The sequence below is a fragment of the Zea mays genome, chromosome 2 (assembly GCF_902167145.1).
Source record: "Zea mays cultivar B73 chromosome 2, Zm-B73-REFERENCE-NAM-5.0, whole genome shotgun sequence".
Taxonomy (NCBI): domain Eukaryota; kingdom Viridiplantae; phylum Streptophyta; class Magnoliopsida; order Poales; family Poaceae; genus Zea; species Zea mays.
The window spans coordinates 128599612-128625163 of record NC_050097.1 but is presented as its reverse complement, the minus strand read 5'-3'; the positions used below and the strand labels follow the sequence as shown (position 1 = coordinate 128625163).

General features: G+C 44.2%; 1 protein-coding gene across 3 annotated transcripts; it reads right to left on the bottom strand.

Annotated features, from left to right (window-relative positions):
- Positions 1-1119: 1119 nt before the first annotated feature.
- Positions 1120-24742, bottom strand: LOC103646942 (mRNA-capping enzyme). Of its 3 annotated transcripts, none has more exons than XR_562556.4 (18): positions 24509-24737; positions 23857-24002; positions 23090-23222; positions 22806-22957; positions 20957-21040; positions 20821-20883; positions 6157-6294; positions 5875-6084; positions 5595-5708; positions 5016-5065; positions 4480-4639; positions 4275-4397; positions 3635-3760; positions 3446-3544; positions 2589-2678; positions 2327-2487; positions 2074-2204; positions 1120-1672 (listed from the first exon to the last, which is right to left on the bottom strand). XR_562556.4 is itself a non-coding variant. In XM_008671549.4 (18 exons), the coding sequence occupies exons 2-18, from the start codon at positions 23992-23994 to the stop codon at positions 1520-1522; spliced, it is 2049 nt and encodes a 682-aa protein (XP_008669771.1). In that variant the 5' UTR covers positions 23995-24002; positions 24509-24742; the 3' UTR covers positions 1120-1519. The 3 variants fall into 3 exon arrangements, 2 of the variants coding, with proteins under 2 accessions (XP_008669771.1, XP_008669772.1); XM_008671549.4 differs by having other exon boundaries at positions 2403-2487; positions 24509-24742; XM_008671550.4 differs by having other exon boundaries at positions 1123-1672; positions 2403-2487; positions 23857-24040; positions 24509-24734.
- Positions 24743-25552: the final 810 nt, after the last annotated feature.

The following is a 25552-nucleotide window of genomic DNA, read 5'->3' as shown; positions in this document are numbered from 1 at the left end:
TATGAACACTTGTCTGATTTGCAAACTAGTAAGAAATTTACACTCCACCCGACCCTGCGGGTACGGGTGAAGATTTTGACCCATAGGTGCAACCCCGCACCTGACCCAAAGTTTCACAGGTGTGGGTACGGGTTTCTATTTTAACCCCCGAGTGAGTTATTGTATACAGCAAAAACCCACTAGTGACCCAAAACCTGACGGGTTTGTGTGCGGATTTTGAATTGCACTCGCAGGTGCAATCGTGGGCGGATTTTGATAAACTTCACGGGTGTGATCGCGGGCTGGTTTTTGCTCCACCCGGCCCAACCATTGCCATCCCTAATTTAGGGTGTTACATTTACACTTTTGCTCACAAAATTTGGAGTGTGATTCATGTCAGCTACCAATCTGCATGCTCCCTAGAATGTGTCTGACATGTTTGGATCTTGGCTTTCGGGACTTCATAAAGAGCATAAGCTTCTAATGCTATAGCACCAAGCTTTCGGGACTTGATAAAGAGCATAAGCTTCTAATGCTATAGCTGGTGCTGCAGCCACTTGCTGGTCCATTTGGCGTTACAGAAATGACTTGGTTTTTGATCAAAAATCTGTTAACTCCCCTTTGCAGGTAACCTATTCTATTATCCACTGGGGATTGTTCTTTCTCAAGACTGCCTTATAGAGCTAGTTATAGCTACCTGCCGATGTTTGGAGGTGCTTGTCTTTATCTATTTGGCTGAGTGTGTTGTACAACTTAGTTGTGTGACAGAGGTCGAGAGGATATTCAAGACGGTTGTAATGTAACTTTCTTGAATGTTATTAAAATCTTTCCCTTTTCAAAAAGAAAAAATATATGGGTAACCTGATGCACACCACCTAAACATGACCCTACCTATGATGCACTCAATTGGATATGTACAGTTAGCCCTATACGAACGTGCTGCACCCAGTTTGTTATGAACAGTTAGAAAAATTGCTATGAACAATCGCCACAAAGTGGCGGACACTAAAGAGAAAAAATGGACCACGCAGTACATGATCTAACCATGTGAACAAAAAAGCACTATACCATAGAGTGGTAACATTGACGTCCTTTTTTACCCAAAAATAAGGGGAAAAAATCTTCGTTGGACAAAGGATCGGATCAGGTGCGCACAAACCAAAACACTAAAACCAAGCCATATATCGCAACCACATGGTATCGCCAGTACACCCTACATTATTCTAGCACGAGGCAGCACCGAGAGATGGCAACGCCTACATAGAACACCACCCGCCTTGTTAAACGCTATTCTACACCCATGAAAAATAAAACCATAGGGGAGAATATGGAGGAACATAGAGCACACAATTTACAGGGAAGCCTATACAGGTAGGTGTGAGGGCAGGGGACAAGACACAAATGAAGTGCAAAGAATTAGTTGGCTGGCCATCATCATAGGGGGGGGGGGGGGGGGGGGGCTACTGAAACCTCTACTAATTACACAGCTACAGAAGCCAGCCGCTGGCTAGGAGAGCGACCCAGCACTCTAGCAACGAGACTAGCACTGTGGTGGCAATCTTCGCCTGTGTTGTGCCATCTTTGTATGAACACGAACATTCATCCTATCGGCATACATCGGCAGGAGCGTTATCTCATCAGTCTCTTCGAGAAGCTTCTCCTCGGTAATGTTATCTGTGATACTCCTCATCACCTGCAGACCATGAAAATGAACTGTAAGAACACTGCAGTGGTTTTCAACAGTAGGCAAAATATGATGCTCAACCACCAACAAAAAAAACAATGATGATCAGCTGTGAACAGCTTTAACTGACACTGAGAATTGCTGAAGTGAACGTCTTAGAGAGCATGATCCTAAAAGATGCACAAAATGCAAACTTGTAAGGAGAGCTAGCCATGCAAACAGAATACTATGATCCAATGTGACAGACCAACTGTATTCGGGAAAATGATTTTACCCTAACAGCAAGCCCATTTCAAATGAGTACATTTAAATTTTCTAGCAAAGATCACGATGAGATTAACATACAGCAATGTTCCTAAAAGAAAATAAATTAACAGATGAAGAACAACAAAAAGTATATAAGAACCAGCCTTCCGGTATGTGTTGATGTCGTTTGGAGTTGATTTATCAGATCTAATACGCATACATGCCCAACACTGTTCTTCCTTGTTCCAAGAGCACTCGACAATCCTCCCAGCGACAGAAGATGGATCTACATCATCTGTATAAGTTTAAGAACAGCAATAAATATACAACAAATATAGTAGGGCAGAAAAATAGAAACATATGTCATTAAAAGATAATACTCCTAAATATCTTTATAATTTGTTTAAAGAATATTACTTCAGCAACTAATAGACAAATAAGCTGACTACACAATGAACGACCAGTCATCATGAAAATTCAAATGCATGGCTACCAGTAAATGATATCCGAGCACCATCCATAAGTTTCTTTTTTCCTCTCTCATATAGGAAAACCAGCTGACGATTATCATTTGTAAGCTGCAATAGTAAGACATACAAAACAAAACCCAAATTTCAAAATAGTATCTTCATGATGACTAATCCATTTGAAACGAAACAGTTAAAAATGGTCAGGAGACCTCAAACAGAAAGTCAACAGAATTCATCTCAGGGTATTTCCACTTTAGAAGACCTTCATGAGTACGAGTTACATATGGATCATCCCAGCCCTGTAAGAACAATTGAAGCATCAGCCAAATAAAAGCAACATTTACATATAAATAACCACAGAATGAATAATTACAAAGAATGTTAGGGGTCACACTAGGGAGAGGAGTTCCATATCCAGCACCGTTTAAAATTTGGTCCACCAATTACACATCCACGACAAAATGTTCTAGCTACATGTCTCAACAAATAGGAAACTACTCCATGAGTGGACAAAAAATATAGAACTTAAGTTGAAACCAACTGTAAACAGTCACATAACATCCATACATGAACAGTAAAAATGGAAACAATATTTGTGTGAATTATCAAATGAGCAACGAGAAATAAAATGATTGGCTTTATCTCAATATGAATACCATAAATCCCCATGAGGGCTTGTTTGGATGCTTTAGTATTCGTCCCAATACACATGGGTCGAGGGAGGTTGAGGTGTAAGTTAAACTAATTTACACCATAATCCACCTTAACCAATGTGTATTTGAGTGAATACTAGAGTATCCAAACATAGCCGGAGGTGCAACCCCTCCCTCCCCCCCCCCCCCCCCAAAAAAAAAAGAAAGGAAATCGGCATGGTCATAACTAAAAATAGAAATGTACAGTTACATAATAAGTCCAACAAAGACAAGAATTCTATCAAATAAGTATCTGTAAATTTTATCTACCAAAGCACTGCACATTGAAACAAACAGTAAAAAATGTCATCATCAGGCTCATTCCTTCAATAAATGATCCCAAAACAATGCAATTCCTACAGAAAAAATCTTACCTGAAATATAAGGCCATCAGCATCATGGCATAGCGATGGAATAAACACCTTAAGAACCTTTTTTACTGTTAATAGCACCCAAAAAGCCTTTCTCCTAACCTGGTAATGTCATATAATAAACAAAAAAGGATTAACTTTGTAGAGCTCATGAGTTGAACATTACAATTCAGAAATACTAGAATCCGATACCGAAAATAGTTCCATGTCATATTTGTACAACGGATTGCTCTTAGCACCACGCTCAAGGCCTTTCTCATTATTACGCGGCTGTATTATTTCATCTTCCAGCATTTTCCACCTTTCAGAAAATGGCAACTGCGTACACAAATTTCCACTGTTTAAGATTAATCCCAAGCCATAATAATTTGTGTTTATATCACCCTACAGAACAATAGAGCATAGAGCTCACATACAGGAGTTACAGCAGAAAAAATAAATACATCCTCAACGACAGTTCACTAATTGTGTGGCAACATGAAATTTGTAGGCCAATTTACCAACCAGACTAAGCAAATTATTGACGGCGTGGACATAAAGGGAAGGTACCAAGAAAATAATTCAGAAAGAATGCTTACTACATCTGTTTTCTTTATTAAGGGCGCAAAGATTCATGGATAAAAGAGCAAGTCAGAAATAAGTAAATAATAACGTTACTCCTGGTCTATTCCAAATTATAAGACGTTTTGGTCTTTTTTTACATACATAGATTTTGTTATGTATTTAGATATACACTATGTCAAGATAAACAGTAGAAGCAGCTTATCCAGTAAAGCCAAAACATCTTATGATTTGGAACAGAGTGAGCATATATCATTCCACAACATATTACCCTAGTTTTGGACACTGAGCCAAGCGCCATAAGATCATATGCCAAGTACCGTCTCTTCAAGCCTGAATCTGGTACTGTGTCTATAATCATCTCTCCATCAATCAAGGTCATATCTTGCAGACCCTTTATAGCAAAAAACAAGATTAAAGTTTTGTGATAAGAGTCATGTTCTATGACAGTTTCTCCAGCACAATTGGAACCTTACTTGGAGGCTCCTATGGGGAAAGCGCATCTGAACCCTTCTAAAGCTAAAATTCCGATCAATCAAGAAACAACCATGTCTCATTATAAGCATCATATAACGTGTTCCGTCAGCTTTCCATGTAGCATAGTAGTATCGCTGTCTAAGTAGTTGCAGATTTTCACTGAACAAAGCAAAACGAGTTCATCAGATAAAAAAGGATAAATATATTAAGCATATGAACTAAAATTAGGACCTATAAAAAAAACCAACACTTCTAATGCTCTAAGGATAGAAAATTTGAAACAAAGTATCAGCATTATATTACAAGGAACTCATAACAAGTGTGACAATTCAAAAAAAAACTACATGATGCAATACTTTAAGCTTATTTACTGCATCCATCTGCCTAACCCCTATGCCTTTTTTTACTTTATAAAAATTAGCATGTGCTGAAGGCTCCTTACACGAATTTCTATTTGCAGCATGCCCTTACAAGAATATCATAATGCACAAACAAGATGTGCGAGAAATTTGAGTTACTGGTTGAGGTTAATCACCTGTTAAGAGAAACTGGATGTGATCCAGGAAAGTGTGCATGCCCCCTTCCCTATAAAGTATAAACAAATAAAGGTGATCAAATCATGCATAAACTTGCAGAAATTTATGATACAAACCAATCCGACTCAAAGTAGCGCATAGAATAATAGATAGAGAACATGGTATATCAATAGATTGAAACAAGTTTAATCATGACGAAGTTCTATTAGTTCCCACTTCCCAGCATTTCCAAAATGTCATTTCTGAGCCTTACTGTCAACATTCCAGATGGATTGTCAAAAAATACACTGTTAATGTACCACCTTGTACTGTAGCAAAAAGTATTTTGCCAGCCCAGTATTTCAAACTCTCACATTCTCAGCCTGCATTGCATGTCATGAAATATTCATGCATCTGCTCCATGCAAACTTTTAAGTTACTCTCCCAGAAATGACATAGTTACTGAAGATGGGTTTCGTGGTATTAGAACTATATTCTACAAAAGGTTATCAATTATCATAATCCATGTTTTAATTGTAAAGCATATACAAAATTACCGATATAAAGAGCTGGAAATTAATACATAAAATGGCACTTACAAGAGGCATTTCAAGCAACCGATAACATAGGACACGCAAAGCTTCTTGCTGGTCATATGGCACTTCATCCCCTAACACATCGTCATTGGTGATGACTTTATCCTCTGATTCATTCTGCAAACATATTGTAGTGTTAAAACATTATAAGAAACCATGCAAACGGCTTGCTTGGCAATGAAACCATAAAAGAATACCAAGGGCCAAGCAATACTTAACTCTAAACGATAAACAAGATAAGTAGATCTGGTAATTTCCTATAAATTTCAAAGGAAACACATACATGCAGTGGTCCAGGATCACCATTGTCATCATCGTCATCCTGCTTAGCTTCGCCATTTAAATCGAGATCATCTGGTCTCTTCCATTCTGGTGTTGGAGGGCATGCTATCATCATATTGTCAGGAACCTCATGGTAAAATGAATACAATGCTTCAATATAGTCCCTCTTGTATATGCCAGGTGGCCGCCTTTGAGCAAATATACTAATCGCCTAGAAAAAGAAGTCATGGAATACTGGACAATAGAATCAATCAAATATCATTTTGGGTCTAAGTATCCCTACCTCAGCAACACAAGAGACGTGTGTGCGCATAAGGTAATGAATAATCATGAAACCTGTACGATTATGACCATGGGTACAGTGAACCAGAATATATTTAGGATTCTTTGATTGTTTTTGTCGATCAAGGAACATCATTGCCTGAAAGAACAACAAAACTTGTTAACAAAGATTGCTTACAAGAAGTTTTTCTTAAAAATGGTGGCCATTGACCTAGATAGTCATTTTGTTCTACACAACAGAGATTGATGATAGTTGAGAAATTATCTTATAACTCCGCCTATGTTTTCTCGACATAGCAAGTCCCAAATCCTGATAAAGAAGGGTTGTGATAGGCTTGGCAATTCTAATGGAGATGAAACCCAAAAGAAATCCGTTGAGGTGTAACCCTCTTAACAACGCACCATATCATAACACTGGTATGGTGTTAAATGGACAAGGGCCAGGTTAGCACCCCCTTGGTAACGCAACGTGTCACGATCTAGGCACAGTGTCAAGTGAGCAAGGATCAGGTCATTACTTCCTTAATGGCGTGCTACATCGGCGTCTATCACATCGTCGATGGGTGAAGGGTAAGGAAGCTAGTCAAACCATCTAGGATCCATCTAAGTAGTTGGAATGTAGCTTGTCCGGCCACGATGTCTCCCGCCCGTGGCGAGTCCTGACTTGGCAACCGGTCGCTCCGCCGGCTGCCGCGCGTCTTGTCATGCGGTGTTCTCTGTTTCCGCTGGCACGATCGCTGCGACGAGGGTTCCACACTCCAGATGTCATGGGCATAATAGGGAGCGAGAGGCAACAGTCAGGCTAGGATAAGGCTAGAGAATAAGATTGAGATGAGCTGGGATAAGGTTAGAGAATAAGATTGAAATGAGAGAATTGTGGAGAGTTGGTTAGCATCAGATAAGTCCAAGAAAGTAGGAGTTAGTTGAGAGTTTGTAGGAGAAGTTGGTTAGCCATAGGGCTATTTATAAGCCACATGGCAGCAGGGAATAAATCAAGCAAGATCTTTATCAAACCAATCTCTCTCTCTCTTGCAATGACCCTCTCAAGCGCCTAGGGCTGCTACCCTAGAACCAAGCCTGCGGCAGAGGGGTATAACCTCGCCGGAGAAGACAGCTATCCCCATGGACCGAAGGTCCATGACACCTGGTATCAGAACCAGGTTATCCTCACCACCACCAGCCGCCCATCCCTCACCACCACCAGCCGCCGCGCAATCAGCCGCCGCAACAACCTCACACCCGCCCCTCTCCAACTCCAGATGCATTCACTCGGCTCGAAGAGAGTTTTGGTCGTCTCACAGAGAAGTGGGATCAGTTCGTTGTGATGTTCCACCGCTACAAGGAGAAGACAGAGAAGGAACTCCAAGCAGCGGTGCGGCTTCAGGCGGCAGCGCGAGGGTTCCTGGCACGCCGCCAGGTACAGTCCCTTCGTGGGGAGAAGCACCTTGCTGTGGCCTCCAGGGCCACCCCATGGCCGTCATCACATGAGCAGGTCGTGGTGCGCCTGCAAGCCGCAGTGTGTGGCTTCCTTGTTAGGCGGGCGGTGCGGAAGCTGCACTTGCTGATCAGCTCATCGCTGCACCAACAAGCAGCCTGCACGCCCAACCACCAGGTCTCGTCTATACTTTTTGAACCCCCTGCAGAAGTCGAGATCTGGGTATGCAGCCCCCCTGCACGGCCAAAGAGGGTCGTCTCCTTCATTCGGGCAACTGCCTTGGTGCTGGACAGACCCAACATAAGAACGGGCTGGTTCCTCCTTCACCTTTCATCCAACATGAAGTCCGCAGTTCAGCTCTTTCCTTGGGATCCAGGAGGACAGGAGGACATAGTTGCAGTTCAAATTTATATTTTAGTTCCACAATTATTTTGTATTTTCGTCTTAAATAATAAAGGTAAGCCGAGATGTAAAAGGCTTAACCTTAAGTCGTGTCAGGTAAGTCTATGGCAGCTCGAGGACGAGCTGGTCCTCAAGGGAGGGGGAGATGTCATGGGCATAATAGGGAGCGAGAGGCAACAGTCAGGCTAGGATAAGGCTAGAGAATAAGATTGAGATGAGCTGGGATAAGGTTAGAGAATAAGATTGAAATGAGAGAATTGTGGAGAGTTGGTTAGCATCAGGTAAGTCCAAGAAAGTAGGAGTTAGTTGAGAGTTTGTAGGAGAAGTTGGTTAGCCATAGGGCTATTTATAAGCCACATGGCAGCAGGGAATAAATCAAGCAAGATCTTTATCAAACCAATCTCTCTCTCTCTTGCAATGACCCTCTCAAGCGCCTAGGGCTGCTACCCTAGAACCAAGCCTGCGGCAGAGGGGTATAACCTCGCCGGAGAAGACAGCTATCCCCATGGACCGAAGGTCCATGACACCAGCGCTGGTTCGGGTAGCCCTCCTCGGAAGTATACTTGTCGTGATCACACAAGGCGTAGGTCCTACGATCGGCCATCCCCCTCTATACTTGTACATGTGGGTCGGCTTGGCCCGGCATGACACGGGTCCATAAAAGCACGGCTCATAGCACGGTCCGCAAAAGCACATCCCCAATTATGGATCGTGTCGTGCCAGCACGTGGGCCCAGTCACCGGCCCACGACACAGCCCACAATTAGTTATGTGTGCCAGGCCGGCCCAAATAGCCCAGAATGCCTTAATGTGCCAGACCGGCCATATACATATAACAGTAATACATAAATAAAAAGTATAGAATATATATGACCAAAATAAAACTAAGATGTTTTGTGGCTGCACATTAAAACCCTTTGGTCAGAAGGAAAAATAGTACAACTTGCTCAGAAATAATATTCAGTTATCTGTTCAGTGTTTAGTTGAGTACATACAGCCATACAGAATATATATACAATAACCATCATCGTTATTCACTATCCCCATCTGGTTCTCGAAGGCCTATTGAAGCTCTAGATTCTCCAAGTTGTGTTGGACCTATGGGCTTTGACGGGTCTTAGTTAAACACTGAGTTTATGTTTAGTGGGCCTCGATGGGCCTTAGTTAAATGGACCGTGCCAGACCGACCTGTGGGCTTGACCTGAGGCCCAAGCACGACCCACATATTGGGTTGTGTCGGCCCAGGCCCACAATTAGGTTGGGTCGTGCCAGACTTAGGTCGTGCCAGAAATTGTGTGCTTTCAGCCGGCCTATTAGGTACAACACAAATGTACACCTATACCCCCCTCTCACCCACCGAAGGGCCTCATCGACGGCCTCCTCGCTCCTCTCCCTCCCGTTGGTGACTCCTCCAGACCCGTGGTCGTGGAACGGTCTCAGTGCATCATCAGGCGTTCAGCTAGCATCGCCCAGAGGGATATTGCGGCCATCTTCGGTCTTGGGGCTGATGCGCTCGTTCTATGATGTGTTGCGTCTGAGACACCAAAGGTCAAGGTGAGAATAAGGAGTGGTATCACCAACTTACGTGCAGTGCATCTAAGACGGGCCATCTACAAAAGACATCGTAAGCACAAAAGTGAGAATACAACTATATGACCAACAAGTAAACCAAAAGCAAAACGAGACAAAAAATTTGTAAGATGAGTATATAGATAAAAGTATAACATAGAATTGGTCAAGATGACCAACTTTTGAAGTGACGCCAAAGGTCAAGGTGAGAATAAGGGCCTATACTCCTTAGGGCAGCCATTCTAGTCTAGGTTAGCGGTCAGTCAGCAAGGCTCGGGCGGAGATTGCGGAACTGCGTACTGAGCGCGCGGCGTGCCACCATCAGGAGGGTGGTTCCCCCGCTCGTGTCGGGATTCAGCACCCTTACCGCTCGCCGCCCCGTGTTCGTTATGCTTATGGAACCCCTGACTGCAGGACACAAATAGATTTGAAACCATAGATCAACAGAGTCGGAGTGTGTAATAATGTTTAATTCAGTGTCTTAGTCGTAGTCAGTCTTAGTTGGTTTTAGTTTGCTTATCATATGTTTTGATGCTTGTCGTGATGAACTCGTGATGAAGTTGGATCTTTATAATGATTGTCACCAAGGTGTGGGCATCCCTGCAACTTGGTGTAGTTACTAATAAAGTTAGTCATTTAGTTGGGCAACCTTTTATTTCCACTTTCCTCTTTATCTGAGAAGTTGTGTTTGGCTGTGTTGAGAGTCAGTGAAGATGCTCATTTGTTCAATATTGTGAAGACTACTATATATTTTTTCTTATGCTAAAAGACTGTAGGGTCAGATCTGATATGTGTATGCTTTCTACAGATATCTGACAACAGGCGCAGAGGTGGAAGGCGTGCTCAGCAGGAGCAACAGTCACCCCAAGATGAGGCACCCCAGCAGCAGTTGCCACCACCAGTCCACCACCCCCAATGACCATTGAACATATGTTTCTGATGCATACTCAAGTAGTCCAAGCGATTGGCCAGACTCGAGCAGCAATGCAACAGGTGCAGCAACAACAACCCCCACCTCAACCTCAGATGCAAGTGCAGATGCCACAAATGCGCAGGGACAAGCGGGCGGAGTTCATGAGGGGTCATCCCCCTGTCTTTGCCCACTCCGCATACCCCATGGACGCCGAAGATTGGCTGCGTACCATGGAGCGTCAGTGCAACGATCATGAGAAAGTTTTGAATGGTCCCCGGCTGCTAAGGGGAGCAGCACAGTCCTGGTGGGGAGTCTTACCTCGTCACTCATGCCGACCCCGAAGCCATTACCTGGAAAGAATTCAGGGATAATTTCTGTCGATATCATGTTCCAGCAAGTCTGATGACAGTGAAGAAAGAGGAGTTTCTAGCATTGAAGCAAGGTCCCCTATCTGTCAGTGAGTACAGGGACAAGTTTCTGCAGTTATCTCGTTATGCACCTGAAAATGACAACACAGATGCCAAGAGGCAGTACCGTTTTCTGAGAGGTTTGGTTGACCCCCTTTACTAGCAGTTGATGAAACATACCTTCCCTACCTTCCAGCATCTGATCGATAGAGCCATCATAACCGAGAGGAAGCGTCGAGAGATGGAAGACAGGAAACGCAAGATCGGTAGAGCTGGTTACAACTCCGTCTGGGTAGTAGTGGACCGCTTGACAAAGGCGGCTCATTTCATACCAGTCAAGACCACCTATAATAGTGCAGCGTTGGCAAAGCTGTATATGTCCTGGGTTGTATGCTTGCATGGTGTTTCTAACAAGATAGTGTCCGATCGGGGAACCCAATTCACTTCTCATTTTGGCAGCAATTACATGAAGCATTGGGCACACATTTGAAGTTCAGTTCAGCTTACCACCCGCAGAGAGATGGTCAGACTGAGAGAACCAACCAGATCCTTGAAGACATTTTGAGGGCTTGTACTTTGCAAGACAAGTTAGGTTGGGACAAAAGGCTACCCTATGCAGAATTCTCCTACAACAACATTTATCAGGCCAGTTTGAAGATGTCACCATTACAAGCACTCTATGGGAGGAATTGTTGGACTCCGTTACATTGGAACCAGCCCAGCGAAAGGCAAGTGTTCGGTACAGACATTTTGATTGAAGCCGAAGAGAACATCAGAATGGTTCAAGAGAATCTTAAGGCAGTGCAGTCCCGGCAGCGAAGCTATGCTGACACAAGAAGAGATCTGAGTTTTAAAGTGGGAGATTATGTTTACTTGAAGGTGTCACCCATCAGAGGAATCAAAAGGTTCAAAGTCAAGGGCAAGTTAGCACCTCGATACATCGGACTGTACTAGATTCAAGCAAGACGAGAAGTGGCATATCAACTCAGCCTACCGGAAAGTCTGTCAGCCGTGCATGATGTGTTCCAGGTGTCTCAGCTGAAGAAGTGCTTGCGAGTTCCCGAAGAGCAATTGACAACGAATGATCTTGAGGTTCAAGAAGACTTAACTTACGTCGAGAAGCCAACCCAAATTCTGGAGACAGCAGACTGAGTCACTCGAAGAAGCATCATTAGAATGTGCAAAGTCAAATGGGGTCATCATTCAGAGGAAGAAGCAACCTGGGAAAGAGAAGATGGTCTAAAAGCCAAGTATCCCGAACATCGTCGAGGGCGAGATTCTTTTTAAAGGGGATAGGTTTGTAACACCCTGAACTTGGGGTATAAAATTTCTTCTATAAATGCCTACCAAATTCAGGTGTTACCTCCTATCTCTCTCGACTTCCTATCTCTTCCTTTTGGTTAGATTAAGTCAATTAGGTGAGGGGTTAACTATTTATTTTTATTTTTATCAAAACTTATGTGTCATGAAATGTTGCATCATGCTGAGCCTAAATTATGCTTTTGTTTGATGCACAGGTTTGAAATTGTTTGAAGTTGAATTTGGTTTGAATTTGATTTTAAATCCATAAAGAAAATAAAGAAGAAAAGCAATTAGAAATTTGAAGAAAATAGAAAAGTGATTTTGTCCCAGCTAGCCCAGTCTAGCCCAGCAAGGCCACACGCACGCCCGCGTCGTATGACAGGTGGGTCCCACCTGTCAGCGACGACCAGCGTATGCGCACGCGCTCTCGCCCTCCCTCTACCCGGTGGGGCCGGTCTGTCGACGCCGGTTTTCTTCGCCCGCGCTCTCTGTCTCGCTGGCCCGACCCGTCAACGCTGCGAACTGTTCCCTCCACGCGCTCGCTTCCTCTCGTTGCGCCGTGGAGCCCGCAAACCACCGTGGACCATCGCGCACGCACGCCAAAAACTCCGGCCACTTCGCCTGCCCATGCGCCCCAGCTCCCTTTTGAGCATCGTCCCGAGGTGAGGAACTCGCTCCTGAGCACCGTCCCTGAACTTGCGACCACAACATTCTCACGTGAAGATGTGGGGTTATGGTGCTTAGCTGGGGCCTCAGGGCTTAGAAGGATTTGGCCATAATCTATCAGTGGGTCGGGTTTTGTTTGATGTCTTGTAATTGTGGTTTATAATCTTTTGCCCCTTAAAGTGGGTTTGTATTGACCTATTTTGGCTCTCCTTTCTTAATATAATGATGTGCAGCTCTCCTGCGCGTTCGAGAGAAAAAAATGCTAAAATTGTCAAAATACCACCCAGTCAAGCTGAATTTCACAACGTTCTAGAAGCATGTTGGGACTTGCCGACTTGGCAATCTCTCTGAAAACTGCGCCTACAACAGCAGCCTGGTTAAGACTTTCAGCTTTGTTCAAAGCATCTAGAAGACGGATATACATGCCATTACATTAACTATACGTCCTCGTAATCGAGTTTCTTCAAATACATGATATGCCTCAATTGCTCTATCTGCATGGCTCATTCTCTATAAGAGCATTTAAAATTGCAGCATCAAGGATTCCACCGTCGGCCTTAAACTTCTCAAAGAGACTGCAAGCATCTATTATGTTTCCTATCATTGCAAGCCCAGAAATCATGGTTGTTTAAGTCACCAGATCACAAAAGCCTTATTGTACTTCTGTACACGGCAAAGGACACTTATAAGAATAATGTATGTATAAGTGTTTGCGGACCATTTCATTTCCTTCATTGACTTGAAACAAACAAGTGCTTCATTATTAAATAGTCTTCATCTATCCTACCAACCTACATAGAAAAGACTCGTTTACTGATCAAGAACTCTCTTTTTCTGACAAGCAACCCCAAAGTTGAAACAGCCTGAAACATTTCCGGTTTTTGTCAACGGTACTGAGGAGGTACATGCTTTGTTTCATTGTTCCCTGCTGCAACCATGTACTATTTTTCCCTTACGTAATCTATTGTATTGTTGCTACGTGATGTGCCTATTGCCCTGGTTCTTAGTTTCCACTGATGGTGTATAGTGTTGCCTTCTACCTTCGTTATGTTCCAACTCGGCAATTACATGTTAACTGCTTGTTTGAACTAATGTAACAAACAGGTAAAAGCATATTGCTAAGAAAGCAGCCATTCTTCTGAACGATAGTGCTTAATCATTTATTGAAACTAATTTGGAGTTGAAAATATTCAATCAATTTTTATAAACTTGATCAAGGCTAGAGAAGTTTGGCTTAGGACAAAACTAGAATGACTTACGTATTGAAACAGAGATAGTATTTTCAGTAAGCAACAAAATAGAACCAACTTCAAAGGTCTGTGCGGTGGAGCAACATGCCTTCCTTTTTCTTTATCTTTTATTACATATTGTAGCAGTTTATTTTCAAAAGTTTCTGGGGTTCTACACAACGAACCTACCTATGTCACATGTTAATTCCATCCTGGAGTTTTATCTTTTTTTATCCCGTATGTATTGATAATTTGATATCTCCACAGGAAAAAGGAGACTAAAAGTGGATAAAGGAGACAAAGAAGCAAAGCAATCTTAATAATCAAATTGATTTACTATTTTAACAATTGATTGCAGGTTGTGAGGTCCTCAATTGATTGAACGGTCACAAGAACTGTTACTGCAATGGTCGCCAATATGTTGCCATTGCCATGGATCTTGGCGTTCATGCTCCTTCTGATCCTCCCAACCAACCGTCGCCTCTCACCCCCTCCTGCGTCCCCGTTGGCAACCACCGCCTGTCAGGATGCACCCGCCGCGAATTAGTCGCAGCAACCCCGCCCGCCGCGCGAGAATGGATCGCGCTCCCTGCATTCTTCCTCGCCCCACGCGACTATAAATAGCATTATCCCTTGCCGACTATAAATAGCATTGTCCCTTTTTTATAGCTCGCTCGGTCGCTCGTCCTTCTTCAGCTAGCGAGGTGGTACTATGTGGGAGCGATGTGCTACGTGTGGCTTCCTGTCATGTTAGGCTTGGGTGGTTTTACATAGCCCATTTGTGTTGTAACAGCCTATTAGGCCCATTTGTCCACAATCGACGATTCTGTGACCACAACAACCCGGCCGCTCCACCCGGCTGTATAGATCCTCAACAACCCTGCCGCTAGGACTGGGCAAAAAACCCGTAACCCGAACCCGAAATACCCGAAACCCGAATTTTGTTCGGGAATTTCGGGTAGCAACTTGCAAAACCAGAATTTATTTCAGGTGATTCGGGTATCACAATCGGGTACCCGAAATACCCGAATTACCCGAACTTTCATGTGTCATGTACTCATGTCATGCTTAATTATTAATTTGTACATCTATAATTATGTGTAAGTGTGCATAACTCGTAATTGTAGATTGCTTGTGTTTTATATATCCATGTATATCATTATTCAAACTATATTTTTATACTAATTTAATAGGGTGTATGTGTTTTTATGAAGCCGACACAATAGTTCGGGTAGTTCGGGAATACCCGAACCTGAAATTCCGGGTACCCGAATTTTCGGGTATTGCAAAACCCGTTGTAATTTCGGGTATCGCTTCTCAAAACCCGAAATTTTAAAAAACCCGAATTACCTGACTCGAAATTTTCGGGTAACCCGAACAGGCCCCGTGTCTGCCTCTCACTTTTCCTTCGCCCTATATTGCTTTTATCAGAGCGGAGCATCGGCCATAGCGAGGGAGCAGTGGCCTCACCTTCCCCCTCCTCCGGACAACCGTAGTCGTGTTGAACATTGGAGACCGGAGTCCACAGCGGCGTCGGGCACGACCACATTATGCAACAGGAACACGTCCTCGCCACGGTTCCACCCTCCTCATAGACGAAGAAGAATATCTATGTTTCATACTAATTTTTTACTCTTGTGGCAACGCATGGGCACGGACCTAGTCTTGATGAAGAGGGTTGAAAAGAACGTGTCTCTTTCTATTCTGCGTCAGTGCGTCGCGGCCGTCAAGTAGTCGGTGCCAAGCCGTGCTCCTCAGGTCCGATTGTTACTGCAGCTCAAAAGAAGTTGATTAAAAGCTTGGGTATTTCTAATGGTCGAGTAGTCGGTGCCAAGTCGTGCTCCCCGGGTCCCATTGTTACTGCAGCTCAAAACAAGTTGATTAAAAGGTTGGGTCTTTCTAATGGTAGAGGCCATTAATCAAAAAACTCAGGATGGTTATAGCAAGCTGTTCGAGCAGCCCCTTACCGACGTTGACCTTGCTGCTCTAGCTGCCATTTTTGGGTGGCAGTCAGACCTCGATGAGGATGTTCGCAGGTAGGAGTTGCTTGTCGGCTTCTAATTGTTCGGGGTATTCCGTTTGGTCGTTTAATTGGTCTTATTCATGAAACTGTCATCCATTCTCGGCTGGAACACCCGGGACCTCAACAAGCGGGTCAGACAAAACTCTGTGCGCGACATAATTCTTTCCTCCCACACTAACATTGTCTGTCTCCAGGAGACCAAGCTAGCAACAGTTTCTTCTCAGCTCCTCACCGTCTTCGGGTCGACTTTCGACAAGTTCGTGACTCCCGACAGATGGTTCTCGTGGCGGTATTTTGATCACCTGGAAGGGTGCTTGCTGCCACGAATTTCCTCTCAAGTGGACAGATACCCGGTCTCCATTCAGTTTGCAGAACAAGACGGCAGGAACTGGTGGTTTACCGGTGTATATGGTCCTCAGGAAGATGAGCAAAAGCTTCGGTTCTTGCAGGAGTATGGTTTACCGGTGTATATGGTTTACCAAGCTGCTGACAAGAATAATGCCAATCTGAATACGGCAATGATGGGAAGATTCCGGAGGTTTTTAGATGACACTAATCTCAAGGAGCTTCCCCTTCACGGGCGCAAATTTACCTGATCGGACGAAAGGTCTTCCCCTATCCTGGTAAGGCTGGACAAGGTATTCTGCTGCCCTGAATGGGATGACATTTTCCCTGGTTCCTTCCTCCAAAGTGCAGCCTCAGGTGTTCCCGATCACTGTCCTCTGTTGTTGGGCCTGCATACTGTTACACGTGGGAAGCGTCGGTTCCACTTTGAAAGTCTTTGGCCTAAACTTCCCGGTTTTATGGAAGTCGTCTCGCTGATCTGGAACTCTTCTGTTGCTTCTACCTGCCCTGTGGAGCGTATTTTTTTAGGGTTTTTTAAATTGGTGCCCTTAGTTTTGGTGGTGTGCTCACCTATACCCTTAGTCGTGTTTTTTGCTCAGTTATGCCCTTCTGTTCTATAGCACTGGAAGGGCACAGCTGAGCAAAAAACACGACTAAGGGTTGAGCACACCACCAGAACTAAGGGCACCAATTTAAAAACCCTTTTTTTAAGTTGCAGCAGCTCAGTAAAGTCCTGCAGAAGTGGAGCCACCGCAGGGTCGGCAATATTAGGCTGCAGCTCGACATGGCCAATGAAATCCTTCAACAACTGGAGATTGCTAGAGATAATCGGGCTCTCTCGACCGGTGAAGAAGTTTTCAGACAGAAATTAAAGATGCATTCCCTTGGCTTGGCTTCCCTCGAGGGCACGGTCGCAAGATTGAGGTCCCACATTCTTTACCTCCGGGAAGGTGACGCCAATACCTCTTTCTTTCATCAGCAGGCATGTGACCACAAGAAAAAGAATTTTATTGCTAAATTCAATGTTGAAGATCAGCTGGTCACAGGTCAGGAGGACAAGCAGCAAGCAGCTCATGATTATTTTGATATGTTTCTTGGTTCAGCTGAGCAAAGAGATTTCACTTTGGATTTACAGTCCTTGGGGCTGCAACACCATGATCTTTCCGAGCTTGATGAACCATTCTCCAATGAAGAAGTTTGGGTCACTATCCGGGAACTTCTGATGGACAAGCCTCCTGGGCCCGATGGTTTCACCGGCCGTTTCTATAAGACCTGCTGGAACATCATCCATAACGATGTTATTGCCGCTCTCCTTGCTGTACAGAGGGGCCATGTATCCAAATTCAAGCTTCTCAATTCCGCTTTCATCACGCTTATGCCTAAGAATGTGGATGCACTACAGGTCAAGGATTTCAGGCCAATTAGCCTCATACACAGTTTTGCTAAACTGGTGGCTAAGCTCCTTGCTAACCGTCTTGCTCCTAAACTACAAGAGCTGGTTTCTGTCAATCAAAGTGCTTTTGTCAAGAAGCGGACCATCCTGGATAACTTTCTAATGGTGCAGCAACTAGCAAGGTCATTGCATAACAGGAAGACGCTGCATGTGCTCCTAAAGCTGGATATTTCCAAAGTTTTTGATTTGGTGTCTTGGTCCTTTTTACTGGAACTATTGCAGCACATTAGTTTTGGTCGCAAATGGTGCAATCTGATCAGTTTGTTGCTGTCTACTTCTTCCACCAGTATTCTAATCAGCGATGTGCCTGGGAATAGCATTTTTCACCACCGTGGCCTCCGCCAAGGGGGTCCCTTGTCACCCATGCTTTTTATTCTTGTCATGGGAGCATCTCTTGCAGCCAATCGTTTGTCAGCAGGCCAAGCACCGTGTATCCTTCCATGCCGATGATGTGAGCTCCTTGATATTTTCGGGCATGCCACATTGTGTGTGTGTGTGTTGGGGGGGGAATGATTCGGCCATCATCTCAGAGCTGCTACCATGTGAGCTGAAAGAGTTTCCATGTGATTATCTTGGGCTTCCATTGACAATCCGTAAGCCTACAAAGTCTGAGCTGCTGCCTCTCATTGACAAGGTGTCAAACAAATTACCGGGCCGGAATGCCTCTCTCATGAGCAAGGCTGGCCGGCTTGTGATGGTTAAGGTGGTGTTATGCTCCATCCCTATGTATTCTATGCTTGCCTTGGACCTCCCCAAGTGGGTGCTCAAAGCAATCAACAAAAGAAGAGGAGGTTTTATGGAAGGGCAGGAACAGGTGAATGGAGGTAATTGCCCCGTTGCTTGGGAAAGTGTCCAGCGGCCTTTGGAGTTTGGAGGCCTTGGTGTTCTTAACTTGGAACTGTTCGGCTGGGCTTTGCGTGTTCGTTGGTTGTGGTTACAGAAGACAGACACCTCTCGCCCTTGGGCTGGCCTCCCCATCCAAGTACCGTCCAATGTGCAGACCTTGTTCGACATGGCTGTTGTTACCTCAGTTGGCAATGGAGAATCCACAAAATTCCTTTTGATCCCTAAGACTGCTGATTTGGCCCCTAATTTATTCCTTTTGATCCCTAAGACCGACTCCAACCACACACCTCCCCCCACCCTTGCTAGCGTGTACTATGGGGGAGAAAGAGCTCCAACAGCTCCCCCCACACCACACCCTATGTGGGGGAGAGAAGAAACTCCCCCCACATATGGGGTGAGTTCTAATCTCCCCCCACATTTTAATTACTCAATTTCTTTGTGATATTAACCCTTTTTAAGTATCGTAACCTGGTAGCAATGTGCATTATGGTAGTACAAACAGTCTATGATTTTTTAAACTTCAAAAACTGATGAGAAAATACTAAATAACTGAACTATAGTATATAGTGGGAGCTACATAGGGTGAATGGTTGGAGACGTCCTGTGTGGGGGGAGTATCTTTTGGGGTGATGTAAAAATATAATAGAAAGTACAGATAGGGGGAGAAATGTGGGGGAATGGTTGGAGATGGTCTAAGGCCAGGAAGCAAAGAACAGTGGCACAAGCGTTACAGGATCGGAATTGGGTCCATGATATCAGGGGTGCATTGTCTGTGCAAGTGTTAGTGGAATACCTACAGCTATGGAATCTCCTTGGTAACGTGAAGCTCCAACTTGGCACCCCTGATCAACTCTCTTGGCGCCTATCCAATCATGGGATTTACTCTAGTAAATCAGCATATGAGGCCTTCTTCACTGGGACAATTAAATTTGGCCCTTGGAGATACATTTGGAAGACATGGGTGCCCTCAAAATGCAAGCTCTTCATCTGGTTGGCTGTGAAGAACCGATATTGGACTGCTGACAGGTTAGCTAAGAGAGGGCTGCCACATCCTAGTGCTTGCCCTCTCTGCGACCAAGCCGTGGAGACCATCCAACACATTCTTATCAGCTGTGTATTATCTATGGAGATTTGGGCCTCAATCTTCCAAAGGTTGGGGCTGCTTGTCCTTGCACCCCAGCCTGACTGCGGCAGCTTCGTTAGATGGTGGTGCAGAGTTAGAAAGGTTGTTCCAAAAGAGTTGTGGAAAGGTCTTAACTCCCTAATCACATTGGTGGCCTAGGAGATTTGGAAGCATCGTAATGCTTGTGTGTTTGATGGAAGGAGGCCTTGTGTCCAGACCGTTTTGCGAGTAGTGGCCAATGAATGTAACTTATGGTTTTTGGCAGGTGCCTCGGCCCTCCAGGAGTTGCTCACTCACCAACTCCTCACCGGGATTAATCTGGCCTGGTAGTAGTTGTGGTCGTGTTTTTTTGTAGGTCTTTTTACCGTTTGTTTGTTCGCGTAGTGGTGTTTCTCTCACTCCGCTGTTTATATTCTCTCTTAATGAAATGACTTGCAGCTCTCTTGCAACGTTCAAAAAAATAATATTTGTTTGTATCCGATCTGGTTTTATCCCTAGGTGGATTGGGTTAGTTTGTGCCAGATCTCCCAGATCGGCAACTCTTTACAAATATATAGGTTTGGCCCATTACAATGAAATCAAGCTTACAACCAACCTCAACAACTGTAGTGAACCAAAACCAACAAATCTCCTAACAATCGGCTAACTTAACCAACAAGCCACCACCTAACAATTTACATTCCAATTATATCTCTAAGATTCAGATAACCACACCTTAACCTTAATGATATGCTTCTTGCATCACCCATATTGCCAGGCCAGATGTCCACAATAAGGTAGGTACAATCAATAAAATAACTTGGAGCATAAAGTATGGTGCCCAGGGGTGGACATATAATAAAAACCTTGATAGTAGAGCATTAACATCAACCCCCACCCCACCTCAAAAAAATGGATATATGTAATACCTAGAGTCAGATATAATGCTTTTGCAGAGAAATGCATGATTGTACCTCATAGACAAACTTATTAACAGATTCATTGTCAGGTACAGCATCTCTCCCCTTGCATGCAATCTAAACCAAAACTTTGTTAGTTAAGATAAAGGTCCTTGAGAAACAATAAAGCATTTAAGCTAAGCGATCTCACCTTCGCATACTTAGTACCTTGCTTCGTCCATTCTGCTGGTGAATAATATCGGGTGGTATTTGTCAAATCAATCACCAGACCTATCTGAAATGTGAAAACTAGAAGTTAATACAGAATGTATGTTCTGTCAGCCTAAGTAAACGGCTGCTTTGCACAATATTTGCATAAACAATGTGTGACCGATTTTTTAGCATTTAGGAGCACTGGTGCATACAAATACACATAAGAAATGGCATAACAAAGAAAAATGATGATGAAACAATATTTTAACTCTATATGGAATTCCACAAACCCCACCTAATGATGCCATAAGCCTAATACCTCGTTTGGATGTAGATATTGGAGCACAGAATTGGGAATTGGAATCAGCTTTACTAAATTCTGTTGTTTGGTTGCTCGTGGAATTAAGATTTAAAATCAGAGGCTCAATTCCCTGGAATTGGACTATAACTAGAAACCTCCTCACCCAATACAAAGCATCGCCCCTCGGTATTGCGTGGAATTAGACAACACAATTCCAAACTCCAATTCAGTGGCATCCAAACAATAGAATTGGAATTACATCTCATTTCAATACCATGCCAGATTTGCTATTCAGCACAATTCAATTCCATCCTCTCCAATATCGACATCCAAACGGAGCATAAGTGATTTGTCATTTATGTGCATATGGAATAGTGAATACATGCCACTATTTATGCAGGGTGTCTACTCTCTAGGCAAAGAGGATGGCCATAGGATATCAGAACTAAATAGGAGTGCCAATGAACCACAACCACGAGCGCAGTCAGCGACTAATAATCAACTAAAGACATGTCTACACCCTAGCTATCTATGTCATCCACTGGATGCTGCCTCCCAATCCTCGACACCACCGACAACCTAGAACCAAGCATAACAAAGCACAGCAAGAGGAACTGTGATGAGCATGTAGCAGCTCACAACCACCTATTCAGCTATGCCATCCACTGCCCACAAGCACCTATGCAGTTCTGTAACCCGGAAGCCCCTGAATCACCCCTCCCTCTATACCTACTATCCAGATAGAGCTCCACCACTGGTCCCTCCCAGAGCGAACGTAGAGATTGGTCGGTACTGGACTGGACTGGAGCCAGCGAGGATGGGAAATGCGAAGGGAGAGTTGCCTGCCTGCTGGTTCTCCTCATCGTATTTAATTCTTCTGCAGTCCCTCCCTTCTTAGGCTTAGCACTTTCTCACCTAGGCAACAACTAGACCAACACCTTAAAACACTGGTTCAAAATCAACTGGAGAACATAACACTGGTGTGTGCAGCACAAAGAACTAATTGCTCTGGTTTATGTTAATACAGATGAATTCACCCTTTTGCCTTTTGCCATTCAGGGGGCATCAAAGGTGACAATGGCACTGGAAAAAGTTTGGAAGGATCTCAGAGCAAGCAATGATGGTATATCTGTGCAGGAGAAATATCATTGTAGGATGAAGACAAGGAAATGGAAGGATGATTTGCTGCCTGCTGGCATGAGAAGCCACAAGACCAAAAAAAAGGAAATTGCACATTGCTCCAAAAAGGTAGGTTCCTAACACACATATGTGGTACCAGACAACTAAGAACCACCCACCCATCAAACATATATGATCATCTAGCCCACCAAGTGCTGATTAGAAAATAAATACCACCTAACACCTCCTCTTTTTAAAACACTAGGGTTGTAGACAAGAAAAGAAACTCATTTCTAGGGGCAGAATGATGTCGATGAGCCAAATTTCTGTATACAACAATGGTAAATAGAAAAGAAGACTACCTTCACATGATAGTTAGGAGGAGGGGCTACAGTTTGGTCCACAAGAACAAGCAAGCAATACTTACTTCGCGGCCAGCTTTTCTTTGTTTGTTAACTAGTTGCTTTGAGGAGTACCGCTTCCCAGGAGGCACTGACTCATTGAATGTTTCGTCAAGAGGAACTTTAGATGGTATGATTTTATCTATTGGTTCCCCAAATGCAGGGCAGTCCAGCCAGCCTGAAATTGTACCAAGATATTATGTATAGAATCCACATAGGAAAAACGATAGTGAAAGGAAAGAATAATGCATAGGCAGGGGGGACACAAGGTGGAATATATCAGTAACCCAAACTGCCCAATACTTCGTACCCTGAGGTGCCTCTTTAATGCGACTATGTCTTTTGGGTTGAGGAGCATAATCATTCCTAATCTGCTGGGAATGTAGCCTTGACCCATCATCCTGCTGCTCTCTCTTTAGTCTCTTGCGTCTCTCTTCACGCTCCTGGCAAAAACAGCAAGATCACATAGAAGGTATGGTTAGTATCGATAAACCAGCTTGCAGGCTCGATATGAAAAGAAAAGAAAACTAAAATGAACTGTTTAAAAAGACACAAGGCCCTTCTGGCACATAGATAAACAATGCATGTGTACCAGTATGTATGCAGTATTAAGGCAGTCAAAGTAAATCACCCTTCAACAAGGAAACATATTGAACTTCAAAATAATGGTTCTACTACAAATCCAATGTATAATTCACTACACCTGTGGTGCACATTAAGATATTCCACTATTTAATACATATATAAACTATAGTTAAGAGGGTCCCTCACTTTGTGAGGCATTTCCTTCGGCTAATAATGTCAACCCAGCAAAGGTAAACGTGGGTACTAAACAACATTTATCGTACCTAATCAGCAATCATTAATAAGATACAAGCATGGTTTTTAAAGCGGTATGGCGAGACAAGGCGTTGGACTGCCGCCTGGACGCCTAGGCGAGCAAGGCGCCTAGCGTTGGACCACCGCTGAACGCCTAGGCGACGCCTTTAAAACAGTGGATGCAAGAGCAGATATGCCAAGGGCACGGACGCACAGTACATGGAATAAACACCAACACCAATGAAGATAGTTGTGTACCCGGCGCAATGTTGCAACAGCAGATTCAACATGTTCCGTCTGAGCATACCCAACCTCAACTGAATCATCATAAGGCTGTTGCTCATCATCGTCAGGCACCGGTGATGCATTCAAATCCATATTCGTATAGAAGGTCATTCAATGACCTACATATATGATGTAGTCAGTTCTTTTGGACTTGCACCTAACAGAAAATGATATGCTCAGACACTTGTATGTGGACAAAGAATGCATATTAGAGATGTCCCAAGCTACCAAAACCAGAAGCCAATAAAATGGCAGGCATTCAAAGAACTTGTGCGGCGGCAGTACAGGGCAGGCAAGCCTTGTGTGAATACACGCAAGTATGGAGGCGCCCCAGGCAATCATTAGAAGCCAATAGAAAAACAATCATTCAAGAATTAGCCAAAACAGCGCGTGCTGAGCGATGTCTAAGCCATAGAGCACGGAAGGACGGAATCGACGCGAGCCGACGCCGCTAAGAGCACACTGCACACATCCGGAACCAAGTAGGGTTCACGAGCCCTAGCCCACTTCCACCATGCCACGCTCTCAGGAGCCGCGCGGGACCCAGCCCGAGAAGGCTCGCGCGCTGAGCGAGCGGGACCACCTCTCACCCGGGGAAAACACAGTGGGATGGGAGGGACCCTACCTTGCGCGGAGGGCGGAGGTCCCCGAGGCCCACCCCTTTCTCCCCGCGAGGTGCAGCGTAGCGGACCCTTAACACCGCGCCGACGGGCACGGCGACGGGTGACGAAGACCGGCGGCGAGGCGGGGGTAGAGGAAGGGGAGGGATCTGCGGGGTAGGGTTTGGGAGCCGTCAGGTGACGGACGGACGGACGGACGAGGGTCGAGGGGAACAGCAGTCTCCAGTCGGGGCCGTGGTCAGGAGAGGGCGGGGGATTTATGAGATGGCCAGGTGAACTAGGCGCACCACGCGCGCTCGTGCGCCCTCCACGTGGCATGGACCGAGTAGTCGCCAGTGTCCAGCTCAAGAGAATGGTCACGGCAGCGACAAAAAAGAGTCTCAGGCTATCCGTACTCATACTACTCTAAATTTCTACTCTAAAAGGAATATTCTATCCCCGTCAGCAGTCATGTTTACTCTATATCACAATCCTCTGTAGTCATGTTTACTCTATATCTCAACTCTATACCAACTATCACATATTATATTATTTCTTTTCAATTTCTCTTTCATTTCCCATCTCAACTGTCACCTGCTACCTAAGCCGTGTGGTGCAAAGTCCCACTGAAACACATTCGATTGGGTAGAAACGTACGTACGCTAAAGATAGAGTTTCCTTTGGGCCCATGAATTTACAGTAGCTGATAGAGTCTCCCGCTGCAGTAAATTTTTACTCTATATCTCACCTTATATCGGTAGAGTATTCTTTACAGTTCATCGGTGCGGATAGCCTCAAAAGAAGGCGGTGTATAGGCAATTGGGTATAGGCAGACGGCAGACCAGGTGACAGCCGCACTTTGTACACCTTGTTTAAATAGAATTAGACTTCACTATGCTTCTTATTTCAATGGGTACGTATGCAATAGTTAAAAAAATAATATAAAACATAAATTTAGAATAATAAACATCAATATGATATATAAAATATCACTATGATATATAAAATCTATGTAGCAAAATATCATCACAACACTAATATTATATTGATGATATAAATATATAATATTA